The sequence below is a fragment of the Diabrotica virgifera genome, chromosome 7 (genome assembly GCF_917563875.1).
Source record: "Diabrotica virgifera virgifera chromosome 7, PGI_DIABVI_V3a".
Classification (NCBI taxonomy): domain Eukaryota; kingdom Metazoa; phylum Arthropoda; class Insecta; order Coleoptera; family Chrysomelidae; genus Diabrotica; species Diabrotica virgifera.
In genome coordinates, this window is record NC_065449.1 from 127,649,600 (window position 1) to 127,675,871 (window position 26,272).

General features: G+C 31.4%; 1 protein-coding gene and 1 long non-coding RNA gene across 7 annotated transcripts; one reads left to right on the plus strand and one right to left on the minus strand.

The window, feature by feature from the left end:
- The first annotated feature begins 3,842 nt into the window (after window positions 1-3,842).
- On the plus strand, window positions 3,843-10,588 carry LOC126888118 (uncharacterized). 6 transcript variants are annotated; one of them, XR_007699403.1, is made up of 5 exons: window positions 4,034-4,135; window positions 4,249-7,330; window positions 8,666-8,757; window positions 8,860-9,015; window positions 10,311-10,588. It is a non-coding gene; the product is annotated as an uncharacterized LOC126888118 (long non-coding RNA). The 6 variants fall into 6 exon arrangements; XR_007699402.1 differs by having other exon boundaries at window positions 4,052-4,135; window positions 7,279-7,330; XR_007699400.1 differs by lacking the exons at window positions 4,034-4,135; window positions 4,249-7,330 and adding an exon at window positions 3,843-4,009.
- Window positions 10,589-24,280: 13,692 nt separating this feature from the next.
- LOC126888125 (THAP domain-containing protein 2-like) lies at window positions 24,281-25,690 on the minus strand. Its single transcript, XM_050656136.1, has 2 exons — window positions 25,520-25,690; window positions 24,281-24,658 (listed from the first exon to the last, which is right to left on the minus strand). The coding sequence occupies exon 2, from the start codon at window positions 24,656-24,658 to the stop codon at window positions 24,338-24,340; it is 321 nt and encodes a 106-aa protein (XP_050512093.1). The 5' UTR covers window positions 25,520-25,690; the 3' UTR covers window positions 24,281-24,337.
- Between the last annotated feature and the right edge of the window lie 582 nt (window positions 25,691-26,272).

A 26,272-nucleotide genomic window follows, 5' to 3' on the forward strand; every position in this document is an offset into this window, starting at 1 on the left:
AGTTTAACGTTTCGAATTGTAAACTTATTTTAATGTAAAACTATAGCTTATTCCCAGTAAAAATAGTGCATTAAAGTTAATTTCTAACACACAATAAACCCCAACTGATAAAATGCTGCAAGCATTCGCAATTTCATCTGATTGCAGATATCACAAAATTATCCTCTCTAAGAAGAAATAAGTAGGTAAAAATAAGTTGTATTTAACTGAAAGGAAAGTTCTACATATTAAACATGTAAAAGACAAATATAAGTTCTAGTCAAAAAATATTAAATAGTATATAATCTGTGCAAAGTCATTTTTAACTTAAAATATTTTCGATTTCCTCTAATTCTAAACCTGCAATTGTATGTTTCTGTCTTTTGTAATGTCTAAAGGTAGGCATATCGGAATTAAAATAACATTTGTATATATTTTTTGCTCCTTGTGAACTTTTATTTACAATCAATTTCTTAAAAGTTTTAAGCAAGTTTGAATGAAATTTTAAGCAAGGAAGGATGATGATCCAACGATGCTTCGTCTTATAGGTTTATTTCACTGTTGTATTAAATCTTGTTTGCTTGAATCTTCTGATTCAATTCAAGATTCAATCTGATCAGTTCGTTGTCCTGGTTTCTTGTTTGACTTTCATGGTTGGTTGCTGTATTTCATCTATTACGAAGGGAATATTCAGATCAGTGTGAGTATATCTACTGACATACCAGTACATACATAATTAATCTAAGGACTTTTAATTGAAATCGATGTATGGTTGTGATGTGTGTTAATTTAGCGCAATCCCACCAGAGATGGATACCATACATCCTAATTGATTTCAACATGGCTTTGTAGAGTAGTAATTTGTTATTTAATAACAATTTGGATGTCCTACCAAGGAGCCAGTACATTTGTCCGAACTTGAGATCCAACTGCCTGCATTTCATTTGGAGGTGTTTGTTCCATGTTATCCTTTGGTTGATATGCAATCCAAGGTATTTCAGATGCAATGTAAATTAATTTGAATGCACAGATATGCTTGAGACGAGACATTTTGGAAAAGTTTATGATTTGTTAAAATTCTGGATTCAAAAGTAGGAGTTCAATTCAACAGATATATAACAAATGGTATTAACAATATAAACAGGTTAATACAATAAAACAAAGGTTTAAGTATTTATTTTTTAAATTTTAATACTTTATGTATTAGAATCTATAAAGTTTTGAACCAAAAGTATTACACTTTCATTTGCATGCCACCAGCATTTGTTTATTTAAATGTGCTATAAAAAATCCATCAAACTAGAAAACAGACCAAAACATGAAAACCCAAATAAGGAGTGGGAAGAGTGCAGAGAAATCATAAAAGAGACAGCTAAAGAAGTATTAGGCATAGAAGGTAAAGAAAGAAGAACAAGAACGAATGACTGGTTTGACGAAGAATGTCAGATTATAACAGACAGAAAAAACAGAGCATATTTACTGATGCAACAGGGGCACAGAACCCGACAAGCAGAGGAAGAATATAAGCAACTGCGCAAAGAAGAAAAGAAAACTCACCGAAGAAAAAAAAGAGAATATATGAACAAAGAACTTCAAGAACTGCAAGAACTAAGTAGATTGACAGAGACAAGAAAATTTTATCAGAAACTGAACAAAAGCAGAAAAGACTTCAAACCGAGAACGACGATGTGTAGAGATAAGGAAGGTAATATATTGACAGAACAGCAAGATATACTAAGAAGATGGACAGAACATTTTATGGAAAAGCTTGAAGGAGATGGGAGTGAGACGAACCCTGATATACCATTAGACCAATCAGACAACAGGGAAAAGAGTCCACCAACAATAGCCGAGGTTAGAACAACAGTAGACAAATTAAAGAACAATAAATCACCGGGATCGGATCAAGTAGCATCGGAATTACTGAAGGAAGGAGGAGACGCACTACAGAAAACAATACATGAATTGATAACAAAGATATGGTCAAATAAACAGCTACCAGCGGAGTAGAATAGTGGTATTATTGTACCATTACATAAAAAAGGGAATCAGTTAGAATGTGGAAACTACCGTGGAATTACGCTGCTGAATGCAGCATACAAAATAATGTCCAACGTCATTTATGAAAGACTTAGACCACACGCTGAAAAAATAGTTGGCAGGTACCAAAGTGGCTTCTGTAGACAGAAGTCAATAATAGACCAGATATTTGTTCTGCGACAGATCCTCGAAAAAACAAGTGAACATAACATCGATACACATCATCTCTTCATAGACTTCGAAAGCGCATATGACAATATAAACCGAGAATTCTTAATAAAAGCAATGAAAGAATTTAATATACCAACACAACTAATAGAACTGATAAAAGAATCTCTAAAAGTAGAAAGTAAAATCCGGATACAAAACGAACTAACGGAAACAATAGATGTGAAAAAGGGACTACGCCAGGGAGACGCTCTATCATGCATCTTGTTCAACATCGTACTCGAGAAAATAATGAGGGACACAACAGTCAATACTCGAGGAACAATAATTAATAAAAGCGTGCAAATACTAGCATTTGCAGATGATGTTGACATAATCGCAAGATCAAGAAGAGAAATGATAGAGGCATTAAATCAAACAGAACGAGCTGCACAAAATAGTGGCCTTAAAATCAACCAGAACAAAACAAAATATATGCAGGTAAGTAAAAACACAGAAATAAGGCAGCCACAAAATGTAACAATAGGAGAATACAACATTGAGGGGTAAAAAACTTTACATATTTGGGATCCCTAGTCACATCTGATAATAACGTAGCAGAGGAAGTGAAGAGGCGAATATTTATTGCCAATAAAAGTTACCATGGCTTAATTCGGCAACTAAGATCAGACAACGGCGCAAGGAAAACAAAATGCCAAATATACAAAACCTTAATAAGACCGGTACTCACATACGGCTCAGAAACCTGGACACTCACTAAAAGAGAGAAAACATTGCTAGCCACCTTTGAAAGAAAAATCTGGCGACACATATATAAGGGCACAAAAGAAAATGGAATTTGGCGAATATTGGCTCCGTGCGTCTCCCCTCTACGTACAGTCACGTGATACGCTGTCAGATTTTGTAAGGACGTTTTAACATTGAGTCTTATGGGATTATTTTGTTAAACTTGAATATTTTATTTTGTAGTGATAATAACCGAATACAATTGTTAGAATTCATTAGTTATTAATTTATACTGTAATTTATAGTGCAACAAAATATTTTCTTTTTCGTTAATAAATATTTATTGACATAAACTGCGATAGTGAGGTTATGCATACAAAATCAAACTGATAATCAATATTGGAAAGTGAAGAATTTATAGTGCGTTTTTATTTTCTGTTTATATTAATACATAATATCACTAGCGTGACACGGCATTTTTTTAAATGTCTCATTTAAACATACACAAAGCGTCCTTATAAAATTTCAAAAAACCGCCACCATGAGCAGGTCGGTCGATTTTGCTTTGACACTTTGTTAACGCTCGGAGCGATATTCGAAATATACAAGGATCCGGATATCATAACATTCATTAAAATAGGACGGCTGCGTTGGATGGGACATGTAGAAAGAATGGAAGAAGGCGAAATACCAAAAAAAATATTCAAAGAGATGCCAGTAGGAAAACGAACAAGAGGAAGACCGAAGCTGAGATATTTAGAACAAATAGAAAATGATATAAAAACCTTAAAAATAAAAAACTGGAGAAAAAAAGCACGAAACAGATCAGAGTGGAGAAGAATCCTGGAACAGGCCAAGACCCAGAAAGGGCTGTCGAGCCAATGATGATGATGATGATAAAAAAATCACCATAAAGCCCATTTCTTTACTATTATTTTTTTGTCCTTTTAGGCCCGGTCTTTTCACCTCCGAATAAATATGCTCTTATCTGGCAGTTAGCTATCTGGAGGATAAATATTTATTCGCCAGATAAAATGTACCCGTCTTTTCACGTCAATTTATGTTCCAGTTAGTTATCCGGTAGATAAGCTTAAAAGTAAGTTTGGATTCGGAACACACCTGATTTTTGTGTTTATTTTTATAATTTCAGCTTATTAACCTAACATATAATCAAGACCAAGATGATTTTCTCGATTTTATTTCCATTTTGGAAGAAGGAAATGTAAGTAAATCAAAGAATTACAACTTAAAATAAGAAGTATATAATAAGGTTTAGAAATACATTTCCATATTTTAATCAAACAATGGGGGCTATGCTGTATCCTTTACGTAAAGTGATTACGTACATGTGTAAAGTTCAGAATTACGTACATCAGATTACAGTCGTCAAAACATAAGTGTATAAAGTGGTATGATGTATGAAAAAAATTACGTATCATGTTATTAGGGTTCTGTTATGTCCTGACTGTCAGTTAATTCATGTTAACCCAACTTTTTGCTTGTTTTTAAGTTTAATGTTTATATTTTGAAAAGATGAATTTTGTAAATCGGTTATTTATGTACTTAAATGCTGTGGCAGAAAGACATAATTTAAATCTAGAGTGACTTCAGTTACGAGATGGATTACGAGACAACCAGTAATCCGTTTTTATGAGATATTTCAGTGCCAAAAACTATTACTGTGATATAAAATTAAATAAAACATTGTAATTACTACTAGATTAACAATCTTATATTTTTTATGTTTAGTGATAATGTTTAAAATTTAATGGACTAAGCTCATGTTGTAAGTTTTTATGCTTCTTTAATACAATGCTTTTTTGTCTTAATTTCATTGTATTTACTGAGAAAAGAATTATAAATTTATTTTAGACTTGATGAAACAAATAAATTTTGCGAAAGCTTGATATTAATACATTCACTGACACAACTACATATGAAGTCACTCCTTAAGAAGATGTGACTACATGTGAAGTGTGTCCGTTAATGTGTCTACAGAGTTTTTTTTTATTCTGCCCCTTAACTTAATGACTGCAACCTCAAAATACAGATAACAGACACTAAGAATTCAGCTTTTTCACCCATTTAGTGAAGATGTTTTGTTTACAAATCAACATTATCAGTTTATCTACATTTCTGTATGCTATACCGCTATACCTACTAGAGGTGTATGCTAGCTTGGGAAAAGATCACTACAGGAGCAATGCAACCAATTTGTGACAATAATGTTAGAAGATCCTAACGATTCCAGAGCAACAACTAACACATCCAAGGAGGAAGCTACAGCTACCTGAGGAAAGGAATGCGGAATGTTTCAAACAATCAATGTTTAGAGTTTTTCAAACAAGGAAAGGTTAACGCAGACCTATTCTAATTTGGCTATACTGTACTGATGATAGCTAATGAGTCAGAGACATGTGTCTGTCTTCACATAATATATCTTAAACATACTGTATTTTTTCCATCCTTGTTGCGAGACGTGCTGATATATACTTCCTACTTGATTTTACTGTCAACTCGCACTGACCATGAGGAAGTGGTTCAAGCACTTCAAAAAATAAAGGAATCGGGATATTCCTGGGGAAATGTGGAAGCCATTAGAAGAGGCAGGAATAAGTTGGCTAATACGTTTATTTAATAGAATTATGGAAGTTGGACAAATGCTAAACGAATGAAGAAGCAGTATATTTGTACCCGTTTATAAAAACAAAAAAAAATACAATAATGAACAAACTACAGTCATAAAACTACTTAGACACTTCATGAAAATATGGGAGAGGCACAGTAAGTACTCAGTTCTTATTTATACTCATTAGTTTTGGATCAGTAAACAAGGGAACTGCATAGACCTGGATAATGCGTACCAAAAAAAAGTTGATTAATAGCTAGCTGAAAATTATTTGTTAATAGATTAACAGTGTCTAGTCAGACAAACTTTGATGTATGGGAACAGGGGAAGTATTAATTGTGGAATAAGTTAAAAATTTGGAACGTCAGACTTTGAATACGTTTTATGTATTTTGTCGGACAGAACTTCCAATTGATTTGTTTCCATTTCATTACTCTCATGCAAAAATCAGACTGGTGTTTATCACCAACTGGGCATTTTAATGAGTGGAACAAGAAGAACATGTCAAATGACAGGAATCATGTTGGTTAGTAATATCAGTCTGCTTTTTGCATGAGAGTTTAATGAAAAGGTAACAAATCAATTGGATGTTCTGTCTGACAAAATACACATGAGTTTTAGCAATCTACGTTCCAAATTTTTAAACTGTTCCACAATTAAAACTTCCAGTGTTTGCGTACATTAAAGTTTGTCTGACTAGACACCGTTAAGCTATAGGGCTTTTCATTCACAGTCATTTGTTTCGAGCTTCTGTCATATGCCGTATAATCCGTGTATAGGGCTTTTCATCGATTGTCATTTGTTTCGAGCTTCTGTCATGTGTCATATTATATTAATATATCTACGTCATATGTCTTTGGTTTGTATCATTGGTATATGCCAATAACGTATGACGTAGATATATTAATATTATGTGACACATGACAGAAGCTCGAAACAAATGACTGTGAATGAAAAGCCCTATATTAATATTATATAACATATGACAGGAACTCGAAACAAATGACAATTGATGAAAAGCCCTATTAGCAAATTTTCAGCTTGCTATTAATCAACTTTTTTTTGGTACGTGGGATCCAGGCCTAGCAGGGTAAGGGTGCACTCACTAAGGAGACCAAAGGATGGTATCCTCTCCTAGAACAGAGTATCCTACTACTCTTCATTATCGTGAACGATCTCATCGCATTTAACATAATGCATCGGGCGATCCATGATATGGTACGAGGGATACCAGGGAGCGAGGGTCGGCGCCTCGTTGTGAGCACAACTTTACATTTCCTGGTACTTACTGTATCCTGATGATGTAGTGTTAGTAGGAAATAGTGAAAGCTACTTAGAACAAAAACAAAAATTCATTTTATGATATAATATATTGAAGTACTAAACAACTAAAAAATCACTTAAAAATTAAACACTAAACCAATTAAACTAAAAATCAAATAAAGTCTATCACACAAACAACTTGGTTTCACAAATAAAAATAACAATATTTATTAATATAACATAAACATTTTCACATAACCAAACTAAACGGCAAGTAATTTTTGTTTAGAAAAGTTTAAAATTACGTTTACGCGTGCGTTTACCTAAAAGAAATTACATACGAAGGTAGGCAACCCCTTGGATATCATTGATACAGCATACCGATTTTACACACAAGATTACAGCCTGTAATTCGAGTTTACCGTACGTAATCAGTTTACGTAAATGATACAGCATAGCCCCCATTGTTTTAGAAAGAAAACATTGATTATGGTGAAAAAGTTTACTGGAGAACTTGAACAAGAGGTAAATAAATTTTAAATTAGTGGAAAACTGTTGATTTGTATGTAAAGAAGACAAAGACAAGTTTAAATAAAGACAAGCTAGCTAATGAAACATGAATGAAACAGATGCAGTGGTAATTTTGTTTACATAATTAATAATTTTAACATATTATATTATTAATATCTATTAACTGTTCAATGATGTAAAAATTTGTTAATGTGGGGAAAACTTTTATTTAAATTCAATACTATATTTCTGTAGTGGTAAGGCAAAAATTTGATTTTATGTCCGATTTTAGCCAGAATGAGATTATTTGCTTGATATGCTATTTAGTAAAATTTCTTCAAGATGGTGGAGTTTGGTATAGTATTTTTACTACAAAAACGTTATTACGTAGGTCAAAATTTTTGACGTAAGAGAACTGTCAAAACATTAGAATGTGACTTTTTATTATTGCCATGTTTATTATAAAAATGGCAATAATGAAAAGTCACATTCTAATGTTTTGACAGTTCTCTTACGTCAAAAATTTTGACCTACGTAATAACGTTTTTGTAGTAAAAATACTATATGTGTATGATGAAGGTAAAAACCCCTTTGTTCCACATATCTTTTGTATAAAAGTTATGTCCCCTTTTAACTTACTTAGTAGAACCCCGATTATCTGGGTGGGCTTTCTATTACTCAAGTTGCATTTTTGAGGTTTTATCAAAATAGCGTCATCGTAAATCACTTGACTCTATATGACGAAAGAGAGACTCATAATGAAAGATTTATTTTTTTCTGTTATCTCTTTATAGTAGGTACATAATAATATCTATGTATACACATACATATTATGTATGTGTATACGTACGTATTATACATAATATGAAATACATGTTCAGATTATCCGTGCTTTTCAATTATCAGTGCCACCTTCGGTCCCGAGGAGCACGGATAATCGGGGTTCTACTGTATTAGGTAGGCCAGAACTTGATATATTACTTGATTTCTTATGTTGATTACTTTTCGTTTTTGGGTTGGCAAAACATGATTCAAACTTTCAAAATGCTCTCCTGAAAAATTAGGCTAGATGGACATATCAATCATCGTCAAAACGCTTTATCCATCCAACTGGTATATTGAATAGTAAACTAGGGAAATAACCAACTAAGGCCCGGTCTTTTCACCTCCGAATAAATATGCTCTTATCTGGCAGTTAGCTATCTGGAGGATAAATATTTATTCGCCAGATAAAATGTACCCGTCTTTTCACGTCAATTTATGTTCCAGTTAGTTATCCGGTAGATAAGCTTAAAAGTAAGTTTGGATTCCGAACACACCTGACTTTTATGTTTATTTTTATAATTTCAGCTTTAACTTAACCTAACATAATTAGATTCAAAGTATTTCAAAGATGATTTTATCGATTTTATTTCCATTTTGGAAGAAGGAATGAAGGAAATGTAAGTAAATCAAAGAATTACAACTTAAAAAAATAGGTATACAAAGTCATAAGGTTTAGAAATACATTTCCATATTTTAATCAGACAACAATATTGTTTTAGAAGGAAAACATTGATTATGCTGAAATAGTTTACTGGAGAGCTTGAACAAGAGGTAAATCCATTTTAAATTAGAGGAAAACTGTTGATTTGTATGTAAAATAGAAGACAAAGACAAGTTTAAATAAAGACAAGCTAGCTAATGAAACAGATGCAGTGGTAATTTTGTTTACATAATTATATATGTACATATTATATGATTATTAATATTAGGTTTGTTCTAGCAAACAGTCAAACTCTTCAGAAACCGTCAGCAATTAGTTGCTCAGTGAGACAACATAATACAGTCACCAGTGCTATCCCCTATCTACTCGTGCTGGTCGACTATTCGCTGATGGTTTCAAACCGTTTGAAACTGATGCTAGAACAAACCTAATGACTGTTCAATGATGTAAAAATTTGTTAATGTGGGGAAAACTTTTATTTAAATTCAATACTATATTTCTGTAAATATCATGCAATATGGCAAAACTTGATGTTACGTCTGATTTTAGCCATAATGAGATTATTTGCTTGATATGCTATTTAGTAACATTTCTTCAAGTTGGTATAGTTTGGTATGTGTATGATGAAGGTAAAACCCCCTTTGTCCCACATGTCCCCTTTTAACTTACAGTAGAACCTTAATTATCCGTGCTATGATTTTCTATTACTCAAGTTGCATTTTTGAGGTTTTATCAACATAGCGTCATTGTAAATCACTTAACGGAAACTCTATATGACGAAAGAGAGACTCATAATGAAAGATTTATTTTTTCTGTTATCTTTTTATGGTAGGTACATAATATTATAATATGTATGTGTATACGTACTTATTATACATAAGAAATACATGTTCGGATTATCAGTGCCACCTTCGGTCCCGAGGAGCACGGATAATCTGGATTCTACTGTATTAGGTAGGCCAGAACTTGATATATTACTTGATTTCTTATGTTGATTACTTTTCGTTTTTGGGTTGACAAAACATGATTTAAACTTTCAAAATGCCCTCCTGAAAAATTAGGCTAGATGGACATATCAATCATTGTCAAAACGCTACAGATTTATAATCCATCCAACTGGTATATTGAATAGTAAACTAGGGATAAACCAACTATGTATATCAAAACACAATATTTTAAAGATTGGATAATTTACATGGTAAATTGAAGAATCCCAATAACAAGAATAAAACCTAATTTTAATATTTGTTATGGGTCATTCCACGAACATACGCCTGTTTTGGATTACTTCGACAACGAATATTTTACGTTGCAAAATAAGAAGAACAAAAGTAAATTGCAAATTACATTGTTATTTATTGGAATAATTATTAGTGCCATTTACTTTCGTACTTCTTAGGTTGCACAGTAAAATATTCGTTGTCGAAATAATCCAAAACAGGCGTATGTTCGTGGAATGGCCCATAGTAGATATCTTTCACTTTTCTAAATAAAAAAAATTGGTTACAGATATGACAAACACCTAGAAGATGGAATCCTGTGTTCTCAAAGAAAAAGCTAGTTCCAGAAATAAGCTACCAATAATAAACTAGAGAATGTATTACAAGAAAGAACAACGCTAATACCCAACATAGCTCAATTGCTTCAGATAGAAAAAGAGGAGGAAAGGGTAGAACACAAGCGTGCCAGAGAAAATTAAAGGGCAGAAGAGACACAAAAATTCATTGATTTATTAAATTTAATAATTAAATTATACAAAGGACAATTAAATAAAGAATAAAAAATTATACATGTATATTAATGATCCTTCTATTTCCCCATAAAGCTTGTTACTGACCAGGAGGTATACTATAATAGATATATTACATCCCATATTGCTCACTATAATAATGAGTGAGCCTGCATAAACGGAACCATAATATACATTAGGTATAGTTCCGTGTATGCAGCCTCACTCATTACTATAGTGAGTGAATGAGATATATTTTAGTATAGTTCCCCGTGCGTGACAAGCTTAACACAAAAATTTTTATAAGGTTATCAAACATCATAACTTCAGTAAATTCAATAATTTAGCTTATTCCTGGTCTATACTTAGCAATTCATTTTCAAAATTGTCTTCATTTTCATCTCTCTCTATGTTATAAATATATTGCTTCAGTGTAGGACAACTGAATCAATGTAATCATTTTGTTTTCTGCTATATACAAAAAGGGATGTATTTGCGGACTAATTAAAAAAGTAACAACCCATTGCTATGATCTGAATTTAAACAGCAATAATACAGAATTACTTATATTTGGCACAAAAAAATATTAGTAAGAAGGTACCTATTTAAAACATATCCGGGGAGTATTACGAAATTCTCAGAATATAAAATCAGTCTTCCTATATTCTATTTTTTTAGAATTTCATGATACACCCAGTATGTTTTGGATACTTAACAGCAGCTTTTTTTTCAAGGTAGGTATCATCTACTGTTTCTGAGAACCATGTGCATACATAATTCTAGTTACTACCTACATATATCAATACCTTTCATTTTGGAATCGTAAAATATTTGGCAATTCAAAGAAATGATGGGATAAGAAACTATTCTATTTTTATTTTTTACAACTTGTTTTCCTTTGTAAATGAATATAGTTGGGTAGGTATACAATAATACATACCTATTATAATTTTTTCAAATTATAACCCATCTTTAATTTAATATCTAATAACTCTGCTTAAAAAATTACAGTAGGTGGGTATGTATAAAAACAAAATAACATAAAATTTGTGATTGAGAATTTTTAGAAAGAACAAAATTTTACTTTTGCAATAAATTCAATCAGACCCTCAAGATTTTAGGTTATATTTTTAGTTTCCTGGTAATCAGAAACCATGAAATATACGAAAATCAAAGTTTATCTCCCAGACTCCCAGATAACTTCTTATTCGGTACTTTATTCGGCAGTTAAATATTTGATATTTAACGTCAATTTATCTGCCGGATAACTTTATTCCAGAGTGAAAAGACGCTACTTTTTTTATCTGTCAGATAAACTTCCCGTTAACTATTTATCCGGAGGTGAAAAGACCGGGCCTTAAACAATTTCTTTATTCATACATTTTTGCTAGTTGTGGAAGTTCTTTTAAGGGAATGTGATATTATAACATACTTTAAATGATACTTAAAATCATTTCAAATCAAACACCAATATCATGTATGTATTTATAAATTTATTAACAAACTGCAGTCCAAGAAAAATAATAGGTCTGTTCCTTTGTTTTTTAGTGTTACACTTTTGAGTGTAAGTGTACGAAATTCTATGGACATTTGAGTGTAAAATGACAGCGGATGTGACAGCGGCTCATGACAGCGGACAGTATTAAACGAAAATTATCGGTGTGCCAATCAAGCAAAGGGACAAGGAACTTCCGAATATGGCCTAACTGGGGGCACATAACATAACATAACCTAATCCTAATATTTACATTTGTAAAGAATATCCTGTTTGTTTTTATTGTCGATTGTGCAGCGAAATTGTGTGCAGCAAATCAAATATAAAGTAGTTTATCGCCTACAGAACTGAATTAGTCCATAGCAGTTATCAGTTTTTCTTTCTTGGGAAGCTTATACATGTAACTTGTATTGTTGTAAATTGTGGGAGTAGGGCAGACAGGGAAAAGTCTTATTTTGTACTGTTCCCAAGGCTCCCCATGCAATACATTTAAATGAATTATCCAAACAAAGCCGGGGACAATGGATAAAAGCCACAAGAAGAACAGATATAAGGGAACTAAAATTAAAATATGAAAAGTAAACATTTTATAAGTGGTAAGTTTAATGTAATTCAATTAATAAGGATTTTAAATGTCTACAATAATAATAAAGATGTGATAATTCAAGCTTAATTATTAGGACAGCCAGCCATGTTTCACTTCCATGAAGCAGAGAAGGGAGGTATATAATATACTGTCCCTTTTGTCTTCTCACTAATTTCTCTTTTGCTAATGAAACCTGTAGTGAGGGAGTGATATAATCGTGATGTTTTAGCAATTGTGTTGTTCATTTTTTTTGCAATTTTTGTCTATTATAGTTTATAAATATTCAAAATCATTCATATGTTCTACTAAATTTCCGTCTAGGTTTATATGGATTTCTCTCAGTGTCTTGGAAATAAGTAAAGTTTTAGTCTTTGCTAATTTTATTTTCATTCCTTTGTCTGCAAGTTCTCTCGTCTATAAATTTAGGTTGCTTTGTAAAGATTTCTCTGAACTTGGTATCAATGCAATGTCATCTGCAGATACACATTTACTCAGAGTTATACTTTTTAATCAATGGTAACCTAAATCTAATTTTCGGGACTCTACTGCATTTTTTTTATTGGTTCATTCATATATATAATATAATGAATAGCAGTGAGCTTAAAACTCCACCTTGCCTTACTCCTTGTGTATTAGCAAATTTGTTTGATTCACAGTTTAATGCTCGCACAATGTTCCAGTACATAAATTTTACTTGCATCAATTAGTTCTCCTCCAACATCGAACAGTTCAAGCCCTTTCCAAATGTGATGTCCGGGTACCTTGTCAAAGGCTTTTTCCATTGTCTTATAGTAAAGATATGATCTTGGACACTGTGCCCAGTCAGAAACCTTTTTGTGCATCGTCTAGTTGATGTTCCACTTTCTTTCTCAGTCTCATCTCCAGTGTTCATTCATAAATCTTAGCCAGTACACTTAGCATGAAAATACCTCGATAATTTGAACATTACTTTTTTACCTCCCTTCTTTACCAGAAGAGCCATTACTGCTGTTGCCCAATCTTCTGGGATGCGTTTCTGTTTCCAAATTGTTATCAGTAATTTGTGTAAGTAGTGTAATGCAGATTCCCCCATATATTTCAACAATCGTGTTTTGATATTATCTATTCCTGCCACTACCATTTTTCATTTTTGCAATGGCTTCCGTTAATTCTTCCATTGTTATTTCATTACTCAACTCTTTGGAATATTTACTCCATCTATTAACTATATCTTGTGGTTGGGTAAGTGTTTCTCCATTTTATTTTTTTTTATTTGCACGACAGTACTACCTGATTTACCTCTCATTTTTTCAGACCTTAATAGAACAATTTTTGGTTTGTCCTACTACTGTCTTGCTCCATCTTTTCTCCAAATCTCTCCCACTGTTCCAATTTAGCTTTTTTAACTTTTTCTTTCACAAGCTTCCTTGCTTATTAACTGTTATTTTCTAGATAAGCTCTCCATGGTACTTTCTTTTCTTTCACAGCTATTTTTATCTCTTCGCTCCACCAACTAGTCCTTTTTTTTTGACTACTTTTATTCAATAAAAATATTAAAATACTCTTGTGATAGTGAAGAGACAGTTTATGTTTCCTTTCGATCCAGAGGCGATACACAATCTCCAGACAGTTGTTTCTGCCTTACGGCGTCCCCAGTGGAGCTGCCTGCACACCTCTGAATCAAAACGAAATCAAATTGTCTATTTAAGTGGAATTTCAAAAATAGTTATCTACTATTAGGATGCTTCAGCGATATCTCTTAAAGAAAAGAGAAAAGTCCCAGATACAAAATTCACTATTAAAATAGTAAATAATTATTTAAATCTGAAACTTTTCTTATTGGAACCCCTTTCTGGTACATCCTTAATCTCTTTTTGACTTTTACAATTTCGGACTTTGAATTATCTTTCTGATCTTTTTTCTAGATTAATGAAAGCAGAATGTAACTGTATACTGCAGAGTCCTTTTCCCTTTCTTTATTCATCATCTCTTGTCTTATAAATTGTAAAAGTCAGAGATTAAGGATGTTACCAGAAAGAAGTTCCAATAAGAAAAGTGTCAGATATAAATAATTATTTACTATTTTTATTTTAATAGTGAATTTTATATCTGGGACTTTTCTTTATTCTTGTGATACTTTCCACATTTTTATGATTTTTTTATGGTACACAATGTAGAATTTTTATTTATGTCTTTGTTTTAGGAACAACCACCAGATATTTAAAAGGTATAAAAAGAAGAAACTGCTGGAATTTCAAAACAAATGTGTTTGACTAGTAAAGATTTGGATAAATAACAGGAGTTACTTTGGGCTATAGCTACATGCAGATTTATTTCCTTGTGGCTTCCTATGTTAATTCTTATTAATTATACACTTAAATATGTTTTTAGTCTCAGGAAGATTTTATATTTGATTATTTTTGAATAAACATTATTATTATTATTACCTTAATTAAACTTAAATTTAATTACATTAAATAAATTAACTGTAATCAATAAAGTAATCGTTTAATTGTTAATAAATTATCAAGTATGATTCCCAAATATTTTATTTGTTTGACACCTTCTATGGGCTGATTGTGAGATTATAGTTAAGGTACCAAGGGTATTATAAGGATAATAACACTTGAGGTCAATGGTGTATATACCGAGGGCCTTTGGCCTGAGGGATATAAGTTGACTGAAAGCGATATTATCGTTAATACCCGTGGTGCCTTCAACATTTAATGTCCGACTAAATTATTTTTTATAGGCAAAAAATTGAAGGAATTTTGAATTAATTAGTTTTCAAATAAGTACATTTACCAGCAATAGTCGTAACGTAATTGTGGTAACCATAGTTTTACTTGGGTTGTTATTTGTCAGCTTGACAGTATTTAACTAGTTATTTAAATTTAATACCCTAGGGCGTAATTTTTCAAAATAATGCCCTAGAGCCTAGGGCATTATATCATACTTAACTGACTTCGAAATCATGTCATTATTTATCAAACTGACTTCAAAATCATGTCATTATTTGTCAAATAATATACGAGTCGGACATTAATATTATTACAGTAGAACCTCGATTATCTGTCAGGGCACCGGACCAAGGGTATGACGGATAATCGAAAAGACGGTTAACAGAACATTAAAAAAAAATAAAAATTCATAGTACAACTCTCAAATTTCATTTGTATGGTTTGTTTGACAATATAAGAGGGATTTGTGTTCATACAATCGAATTAATTTAAAATATTCTGAAATTTGTGTTTGTTTTACTGCTGCTTCATATTTTGCGACGGCTGAATTTCTTAATCGGCATAAGATCATGCAATCTACTTTATTGGCTTCTTCTTGTTGAGAATACCACTCGATGAATTATTGCATATGCGATGCAGCTTCTCTAGATTATTTACGCAAATCTTTGTCAGTTACAATAGGTTCATCAATATAGCTACAGTCAAGCTTCCTTGTGTCCAAGCATCAATATAGCTACTGTGTCAGCTTCCGAATAGGTTTGGTCCGCCTTTGTTGCCATTTCAATGAGTTCTTTATCTGTCAGCAATGGATAGCCGTTTGTGTCCTCATCACAAATCAAATTACCTTTTTTTTATTTTTTTGCATTTAAATGATTGCTAATGTATAACTCAATACAACTTCTGTATGTACCCTGACGGTTAACAGAGGTGATGGTTAATGGAGAGACGGATAATCGAGGTTCCACTGTACATGATTTCAAAGTTATATTATAATGCCCTAGGGCGTTATTTTTCAATATTTATTTTGAAAAATAATGCCCTAGCTAGGGTATTAAATTCAAATAACTAGTTAAATACTGTCGAGTTGACACAATTACATTACAACTGTTGCTGGTAAATGTACTTATTTAAAAACTAATTAATTCAAAATTCCTTAAATTTTTTTGCCTATAAAGAATAATTTAGTAAGACATTAAATGTTGAAGGCACCACGGGTATTAAAGATAATATCGCTTTCAGTGAATGTTTATCCCTTTAGACCCTTTTAACCCTTAAGATTGCTATCTAAAAAAAAATACCAAGAAACTTTACAGAATCAACGATACTGATCTGGCTGTTATTAACACATTCACAGACACACTTTAGATGTAGACACATCTTATGGAGTAAGTGGCTTCATATGCAGTTGTGTCTGTGAATGTGTTAAGAGGTAAAGATTGACGAGCTCCTGTATAGGATAATGCTACTGTTTTATGTTAAAAAAAGGTAAATTAGAATCGGACCAGGTTTTTATCGTGAGTAGATCAGAAGGTATAGTAGCAATATTTGAGTTGCTCCAAGTAATACTGGTATCATCAGCAAAAAGAAAATTTTTTCCATTAATTTTTAAACTAGGGATGTCATTAATAAACGTAAGGAAAAGTAGAGGACCTGATACTGAACCTTGTGGTTTGTAGAGGACCCCACATACAATATTTTGGAGACTAAAGTCTGTATTATTTGCTCTAACCAGTTGTTTCCAACTATCCAAGTAAGATTGAAACCAATTCAAAGAAATTCTTCGAATTCCATATAAATTTAGTTATTTTTATCAAAATTTCATGATTTACACAATCAAAAGCTTTGGCATAGTCACAAAAAACAGTGGCAGTGTGAAGATTATTGCTCAGTGCTTGATAAACCTCATGTAGTACAGAAAACATGGCATCAGCAGTACATTTATTATTTAAAAAGCCGAACTTTTGTAATAAAATGTTGTTTTCAACAAGAAAGGACATAAGTCATGCTTTTATGAGTCTCTCAATAATTTTGGAGTACCGGTAGTAATGCAATAGGTATATACTTGCAGGAATTAGATTTTTCACCACCCTTATGAAGAGGAATAATGATAGCTGTCTTTAGGTACTCTGGAAATTTACCTTTCTCAAAAGAATCATTAATTGGCGAGATGAGGACACAAGGATCTACAGATCGAGCGAGTCTCGTAAATTGCACGGCTTCGAGCCACGCTTCACACAACCATATTTGCGTACTTGTGTTTTGGGTTGTGTGGTCGTGCTCTGGTCGATTGGAGTTATAATTTACCAAATTTAAATATAATCGTTTCTACTGATTCATAATATGTATACTATAATATAATATATTGAAGTTTTTAAATATTGCTAATATTATTAAAGTTTTTAACATTGTATTTTAATATACTTTGTTTTATTAATAATAATATTACCTAAGTATTGCACCTTGTTCAAAAAAAGTTCAAGATAAATACCGCGGTTTTTTCATATGAAAATGCAAAGAAAAAATATACAATTTGCAGAGTATGTAAATGCTTGTTTTTTGATAAAACAATACAAATTGTATGTAGGTAGGTAGAGTAGCAAAGCATTGAGTAGTTATAGCAAAAGTAGCTACGCCATCTGAGACATAATAAGGATGAAATTAGTTTTATATTTTCTTTTCTCATGGAGCATGCATGATGGAGAGTTTTTTAAAATACGTAACAAAGCATGTTGTTTTGTTATCTATGTTGCAAATATGTTGTTTTTTTTTTCAAATTACAAAATATGTTGTTTTCAATACAAGTACCTAATTGTTGTTATTATTTACTGAGCATTTAGAATTTTGACTAACTCTCGATTTCATAATAAAGTTAAAGTGTGTGTTACCTTAAAAAAAGCAATTGTTACAGTTAAAGAAAACTTTAAATTTAAAGTCCACTTTAACTTTATTAATATAAAATCGAGCGTAAGAAATTTTATAAACTTTGGAAAATAGCATTTCAAAAAAAGTACTGTAAGTATGCTGTATTTTTAATTTTTTCTCAAAAAATAAAACAAAACTCATTTTAAAACATATATTAAATTATAAACACAACACTAAATAAATAATTTTTCTCAACGGTTAAAAACCACACTTAAAAGTTTTAGAAATTCACACCCCAGAATCAAGTTACTCAAATTTTCAAACACCTCACCTGACACAGTGTCTCAAGTACAATTGCACGAAGCTGTTGATGTTATATTTTTACTCACATTAACAAAGTATTCATTTAGATTTCCAGGGTCTGAAAGGAAAAATGTTTAAGCTGGGTGAATTTTATTTCGAAGATCGTTTATTATGGACTAAGTTTCTTTTGCAACACTTTTAGAGCTTCTCAGACAATTTTGATAGTACGATTTTTTAGCTGATTTTATAAGTTTTAAATAGGTTTTCCTATAATTGCTGATATATTCAGTGACAGAGCCATTGGAAAGTAAATTTCTTGATGTAGAGTAGTGAACACATATTCATGGCTGATATGCGGATACCGGATACCTTTAGTAGTCCAGGGCCCAGGATTTGCGATGTTTTGGCTTAATTGTAATTAAAGGAAATGCTTTGTTGAACTTAAAAGCATATTAAAGCACATAAAAGCATATTAAAAAAATCACTGAAAAGTGATAATTTTAAAATTACAGGAAAGTGCCACTCGGAGGTTAAGCAAAATTAAATTAAAACTTGTAGCTACTTTAGTTTTTTCAATTTATAAATCTAGTTTAAATTAAACTAAAAAGAAATATATCTTTTTTGTAAACAAACACATTTAACGGCTAAACAGCTGGCTCCGGTTGGATGATACTGCGCAGGACGAGTGTAATATCCACCACCGTCTCGGAGGTAGGTGTAGAAAAGTGTTACACTTTTTTTCCTACAGCATTTCAAAGAAACGAGTTGTACGCGTTCTACGACAGAAGTTGAGTGTATCGTGAAAAAAAGTGTAAACACTAGAAAAACAAAGAAACAAGAAAGTGTAACACTTTTACACTTTTCAAGAACTAGTGTTACACTTAAAACAAAGGAACAGACCTAATATATTATCAACATTAACCATTTACAGTAAAACCTCCGTTAACCAAAATAATTGGGGGATAGACCGTTTTGGATAACAAGAATTTCAGTTAAAAATGACATTGTTCTTTATATAGTCGGTTCGCTAAACTCAGACGCAACTGGCTAGATATTTTAGTCGATAATTCCCAAGTAGCAATTTTTCGACGCATTGGTTGTCAGTACAAACAAATGCACTGTATATAACGTTGCCACAGTGGACTTTCAGTTGTTTCGGCCAACGACCCCTAACCCGACTGACATTACGATGTTACAACGTTAAGTAATATCTTTAGTTATATGGGCAACTAAGTTATTACTATTGTGACAACTACATATCACAGTTAAGTTTTTTCAACAATCGCAACTACTTAAAAACGTTATAATGCTAAACTAATTTACGCCCATGGGTTTTCTGGCCGACTAGGTAGTTGTCTCTCACGACCCCAGGGCCTTTACGTATAGTTCTATAGATGTGTGACACGTTTACGGCAACTTCAGGAGCAAAAAAAGAATTTACTTTATAACTGTACTTCTTTCTTATTATTTTATATTTTATTTTGCTGGAAATTTTCGATTTATTTAACAACCTGTTTATTTGTTTTTTATTAGCTGGTTTCTCCATTGTCCATTGTTTTATCAGTAGATTTGATAAGCTTAAATCTTTGTATCAGCTTTGCTAGACAGGGTTGCCAGGCCAGTTCTTACTCTTTGAGTACTATATCCGTTGCAAGATAATTTGGCTGAAACTCCGACAAAATATGTACTTTTTGTACATATTTTGTCTGAATTCCATCCGAGTTATCTTGCAGCGGATAGTAGTTTTGCTTTCAAAAAATCAATAGAAATCAGTAGATTCTTTTTAGGCCTGTAAATACAGTAAAATCTGTGTTAACGGTTACCTTGTCAAAATCGCCTGGTTTCATAATCAACTTAAAGTAAACATTAATAGCCAGTTGCACCAACAAATAAACGATTGATTTTTTGATTTGGATTGCCCGTTTATTTTAAAATGCGTTGCACCGACCATTACTCAATTAAAACCGACAGTTTTTGATGTGTCAAAATTAACCACCCGATTTTCTGCGGTTATTTAAAAAATCGACTGTTTTTTACCTGACGTTTGACGTTTATTCCAATAACCTATAAAATTCCAGTTGTTGATAAAAATTAAAATAAGATAATTGAAAAGAGTAAAACCACGTAAAACGTTAAATTTAATTATTTTGTCATTTAAAGATGTTTAGAGAACATCATATATCCCATAATACTAATCGTTCAATAATATGGAAGTGCAATTGAAAATACTATTTTAGTTTTTAAATACTTTTACATTATGGGTATATAAAATGGGGAATTTCTGGAGAATATAATATTATTAGGGAATAGTGGATATCCCAGTCCTCAACTACAACTACCCAATGACACATGACACCATTGCAGAATATTCAGACAGAAGTTGTGTTTTACAATCAATCACAAATCCCTTCAAGAGTTGTTATTGAAAGAACATTTGGTATTTTGAAGAGATTTCCCATTTTAACATATGTAATGAGATGCAAGTTACCTTTTCTTCAAAGAATAATATCAGCTTGTTCAGTTTTACACAATATTGCAGTAGATAATAGATAGATAATAGAGAAAACCTTGAAATAGTGGCAAATGAGTGTGCTGTTGATATTGATATATTAGATTAGAAGCTGTGGCAGTACATTTTCAACCAGAAGCTAATCTAATGCAACTAAATTGTGTGTGTGTTTGTTTAAAAATATTGTTTGACATTTAAAGCTAGCTTAAATTAATTTTATTTTTGTTGGACTGCAGTTTGTTAATAAATTAATATTAATATTATATCGGTGACTGAGTTTAAGTACTTTATGTTCATTAGCAGGTTTTCAATAATAAATTTATTAATATTATACATGCTATTGGTGTTTAATCTTTTATCATTTAAAATATGTTCATTACTATCCATTATGACCCTCTCTTTTCACCTTTGGATAACTAGTTATCAGGAAGTTTATCTGACAGATTAGATACTAACAGATATCTGACAGAGAAATACTTCCCGTTAACTAGTTATCCGGAGCTGAAAAGATAGATACTAAGGATACTGCTATATAAACTTCCCAATAATTAGTTATCTGGAAATGAAAAGACCTCTAATATCTAATCTGTCAGATAAACTTCCTGATAGACAAAAATATAATAGAAGAATTAACCTTTATGATGGTTTTTTATTAATTTTTTTTTGGCAGTGTTTAAATAAACAAATACTGAGGGCATGAAATGGATCACGAACAAGGATGTTCTAGGAGGAATGAAAAAAGAATTGGAGATTGTGTTTACCATTAAACACATAAAACTGCAGTATCTGGGACACATATGAGAAATCAACACCGTTACTTCCTGATGCAGTACATATTGCAAGGTACAGTCAAAGCTAAGCGAAGACCCAGTAGAGGGAGAAGATCAATGGAACTGTTTCGAATCGCAGCTAGCAAGGTTATGATTGCTAATATGATTTCCAACATTCGAAACAGATAGGAATCAAAAGAAGATGGCATGAAAATGAAAGTGTATTACCTAATACTTTTGACTAAAAACTTTATAGATTCTAATCTATAAAAAGATTAAATTTTCAAATATAAATACTTGAGCCTTTGTTTTATTTTGTTAACCTGTTGTTATATATCTGTTGAATTGAACTCTATTTTGAATCTAGAATTTTAACGATATTAAAATTGATTGAAATTACCTCTTTATATCTATAATAAAAAATATTTATTTCTATACAAAAATGTAAAATATATTGAGTTTAATAAATGAGTTAATGATATTCTATGTCTGATCACTGTAAGTAGTAACACTTTAAAATTATTTACATAATATTCCTTTTTACTTTTTGTAATAACTCTAGCTTCAATAAAATGTTCTTTTTTATATTCGTTTGGGTCAAAAGTCAAAACATCAATAATCTATATCTGAGAATATTACTGTAGAGTTCTTTTTAATAAATAAAACCCAACATACAACTTTAATGATGAAAGTTTAATCAAATATCAATCCCACAATAATATATAAATTATTAATCCAAAGAAGCGACAACACGATAAATTCAAAAAACAAGTGAAGTTAGAGCTTTCTTCACATTTTTAACACGTTATGTCAAAATAAAGGAACTTTTATAATCATCTTACTGTGAATGCGGAAAAATTGAGTATCTAGATCATATTCTTCTAAAGTGTCCAATAAGAGTATCCAAGCAGTTTAATTTGAGAATCGAACTTACAAAATTAGGAGTACCAAAGAATTCCAATGTTCAAAATATATTGCAACATCTTACCCATGAACAACTAGAGGCAGTGATTATTCATTTAAACATTAACAAAATGGTAAATCAAGGCAACATTTTTAGGTTTTCATTTCAGTGTTGCAGCATTGATTAGAGCAAGACGAGCTGCAATACAATCAAATGTACTGACAGATGCACAAGTATGCAAGCCAAGAAAGAGAGTAAGAAGAAGGAACTTTTATTAAAGGATCGATGTTAAATAGGGTTTCGATATCTCTCTATTATCTAATAAAGTATCATAGTATCATCATAGATTATAATTTATAAAAATGGATTTATCATCAAGTTCATCTTGAGGATTTGGAAGATATAATGCATATGCTACCAAATATAAGATCTGTAAGAGATCGCAATGAATTGTATAGTATAATAAGTAAGTATAATGAAGATGAATTTAAAACAAGGTATATCTTCCCATATAACAAGCTAATATTTTCCCATGCAATGGCTTTTTGTTTATTTTTTACACCATCTGTTTGTTTATTTTCTACTATAAATTTATATTTAATTGCTAAATCTAAAATTATATCTTTCTCTAAACTACAGAAGTGGCTTCCTTTATTTTCCATCGTAAGTATGAATAGTATGATAAGTATAATACAAACAAATTTGCAAGAAAACAATGTAGTGTTCAATTCATAACATAGACATAACCTTACAAACTACAAAAACAAAACTTTCTTTGACAATCTTTTTTGACAGACGACACTCGGATTCGAATGAAATAATCGAATGAAGTACGATGTTGCCACTTATATATTGTCGGTTTGTAAACCAACAGTTTTTTTGAATGGTGCAACCCGTTTGAAAAATATCCATTGATCATCGATTTAAATCGTCGAATTGACGGTTAGCAAATCAGTTGATTTACAGTCTGTTGGTGCAACTGGGCATAAGTAAAGTTCACTTTAAAGTTGACATTTACCATAGCCACCTTTACTTTACAAGCCATGAAGAGAAAAAGGCAACATCGCAATTGATGACGTGCGTAGTCCGACTTTCGGACTACCGCTTTTGAAAACACGATTTTAAAGTAGAAATTCTGGTAAAATTTATAGTATTTTTTGAGTCGAACAAGAAAATATTATTAATTAGAAGTTTGTACAAAATAAAATTAAAAGTACTTCCTTGTAAGTAACGTTTATTATACAAAAAAAAACCAATAACAAGAATATACATGGGATTAATTTTTTTCGAATCCTAAGAAAACTAATGAGTATTTTTCAAAAATTTAAACGCAGAATGAAAGATTACGTTAGGACCGAGGGCCGAAAGTCCCTGAAAACTTCTATGTTTATTTTAATAAGTTACAGGGGCGAAAAATTAAGAAAATTTAGTGTGATTTTTAGTTTCAAATATGTCATTCAAAAACAACCTTTCATTCATTCTAAGGGACTTTCGGCCCTCGGTAATAAAGTAATCTTTCATTCAGCGTTTAAATTTTTCAAAAATACTTATTAGTTTTCTCAGAATTCGAAAAAATGATTGCATTTAAAATACAGTGAAAATTTTGACAGGCGTCAAAATTTTGCATTTTGTTCCTTTCCCTTTAAAGTTTTTCGCACTTATTTAGAAACATCCTGAATTGGAAAAATGCGAGGAACTGCAGAAGGTTTTAACTTAGGATTCGTTAATTTCTCTACATGTTTGTTGCCTTCCTTATCTACCCATTCTCTAACTCTCTCGATGTCATCAGAATAAAAATGTTTGGCACATACTACCGCTGATGTTCCAATAACAAAATTTTTCCTGTGGATACACTGTAACCAAAGTTCTCGCAGCTTTGGATCCTTTGGAAATAAAAAAGTGCTTTCTGGTTGTTCATTCTTTTTAAGACTGCTATCGTAATTGCTTTTGCACTCTGGCACACAGCAACGGCTTGGCATCTACAAAAACAAAAATTATAAGTAGGTATGCCGTATGTAAAATACCAAACTTAAAGAAATTTATATAAACTTGCGTGCATAGAATCAGCCCACTCAAAAATTTGGTCATTTTTGATGTCTCGTATTTTCCGAACCTGTTGGCCGATTTAAATTGATTTTTTAATATGTTATAGCCTGATTCTTTAACAATACCCCTGTAATAATATTGTTGCTAAATAAGTAAATTTTCATTGTATATATACCGGGTGTACGAATTAAACTGTCTTTTATTTTTTCAAAGTTCGCATCACCCTATGGAATATTCATTCTGCGTTTAAATTTTTCAAAAATACTTATTAGATTTTTCAAGATTCGAAAAAAAATGATTACATTTAAAATACATTGAAAATTTTGACAGGGGTCAAAATTTTGAATTTTGTTACTTTCCCTTTAAAGTTTGACGCACTTATTTAGAAACACCCTGTATTGATAAAAGACATAATATTATCTAGTTGTTAAAGTAGCTAACTTTTTTTTATTATCAAACATAAGCGAATGAATAAAAAACAGAATGTTAAGAAAACCTGAGGCTATAGTTGAGTTTTAATTTCACTATTTTATAAATGCCCGTTATACAATAAAAAATTGACTGCTTAGCAACAATATTATTACAACGGTATTGTTAAAGAATCAGGCTATAACATATTAAAAAAATCACTTGAATCGGCCAACAGGTTTAGTAAATATAAGACATCAAAAATGACAAAAATTTTAAGTGGACGCATTTCTATATGCACGTAAGTTTATATAAAAATATATTATACTATAAAATATATTATATAAAAATATATTATATTGAACTAAAATCATCTTAATACATACCTTTTAATATTCTTTATAATTTGGAGCACGAAATATTGTAAAATGTTTGAGTTTTTCTGTAAATACAGTGAATATTATTTAAAAACATTTAAAAATAAATGAGAACTGTCAGAATTAACCGGTCTACGCTTAGATGTTGCCAAGTTTCAACTTCATGGCTTGTAAAGTAAAGGTGGCTATGCATTTACCCATATATGAATTGTGATAAAGGTAGGTACCAACTTACTTAAAATTTAAAATCCTTAACTGATTATGAAACCGAGCGTTACAATCATTTTGAAAATTCTCCAAACCAATTATATGAAGATTTCCTTATTTAGATCTGGTATTTACCAGTTTCATTTCTCTGTCCATCTATTATCATCTACGTCCTGAATCTTATTTTCGGTAATGACATTGGGAAATTGTAACAAAATGTCTGAAAATTAATTTAGAAACGGGGTGAATACTATTAAAAAGCAAATTTTATTTTAGTGATAACAAAATATGGAAATATACCAAACATCTAAAAAAATATTGCCTACTAGAATTTTTTAAATAATATCAAAAATATACCAAAACAGTAGATATCTACTAAATGTGGCAACGCTGTTAAGGAGAATGATGCACTTTCATTGCACTGGTCACATGACCTCTGTCACCCAATAAGAGGGTGCGTTCTAAAGTGGTTGGGATAGTCGGTCCAGGCCGTGTTTGGTCGGCGATTGGACTTCTCGGTTGTCTCATCCGTCTGTGGTTGGTAATAAGGTATAT

Coding starts and splice junctions, on each gene's coding strand:
- LOC126888125 (XM_050656136.1), bottom strand. CDS start 24,658: ATGCCAAGCCGTTGCTGTGTGCCAGAGTGCAAAAGCAATTACGATAGC.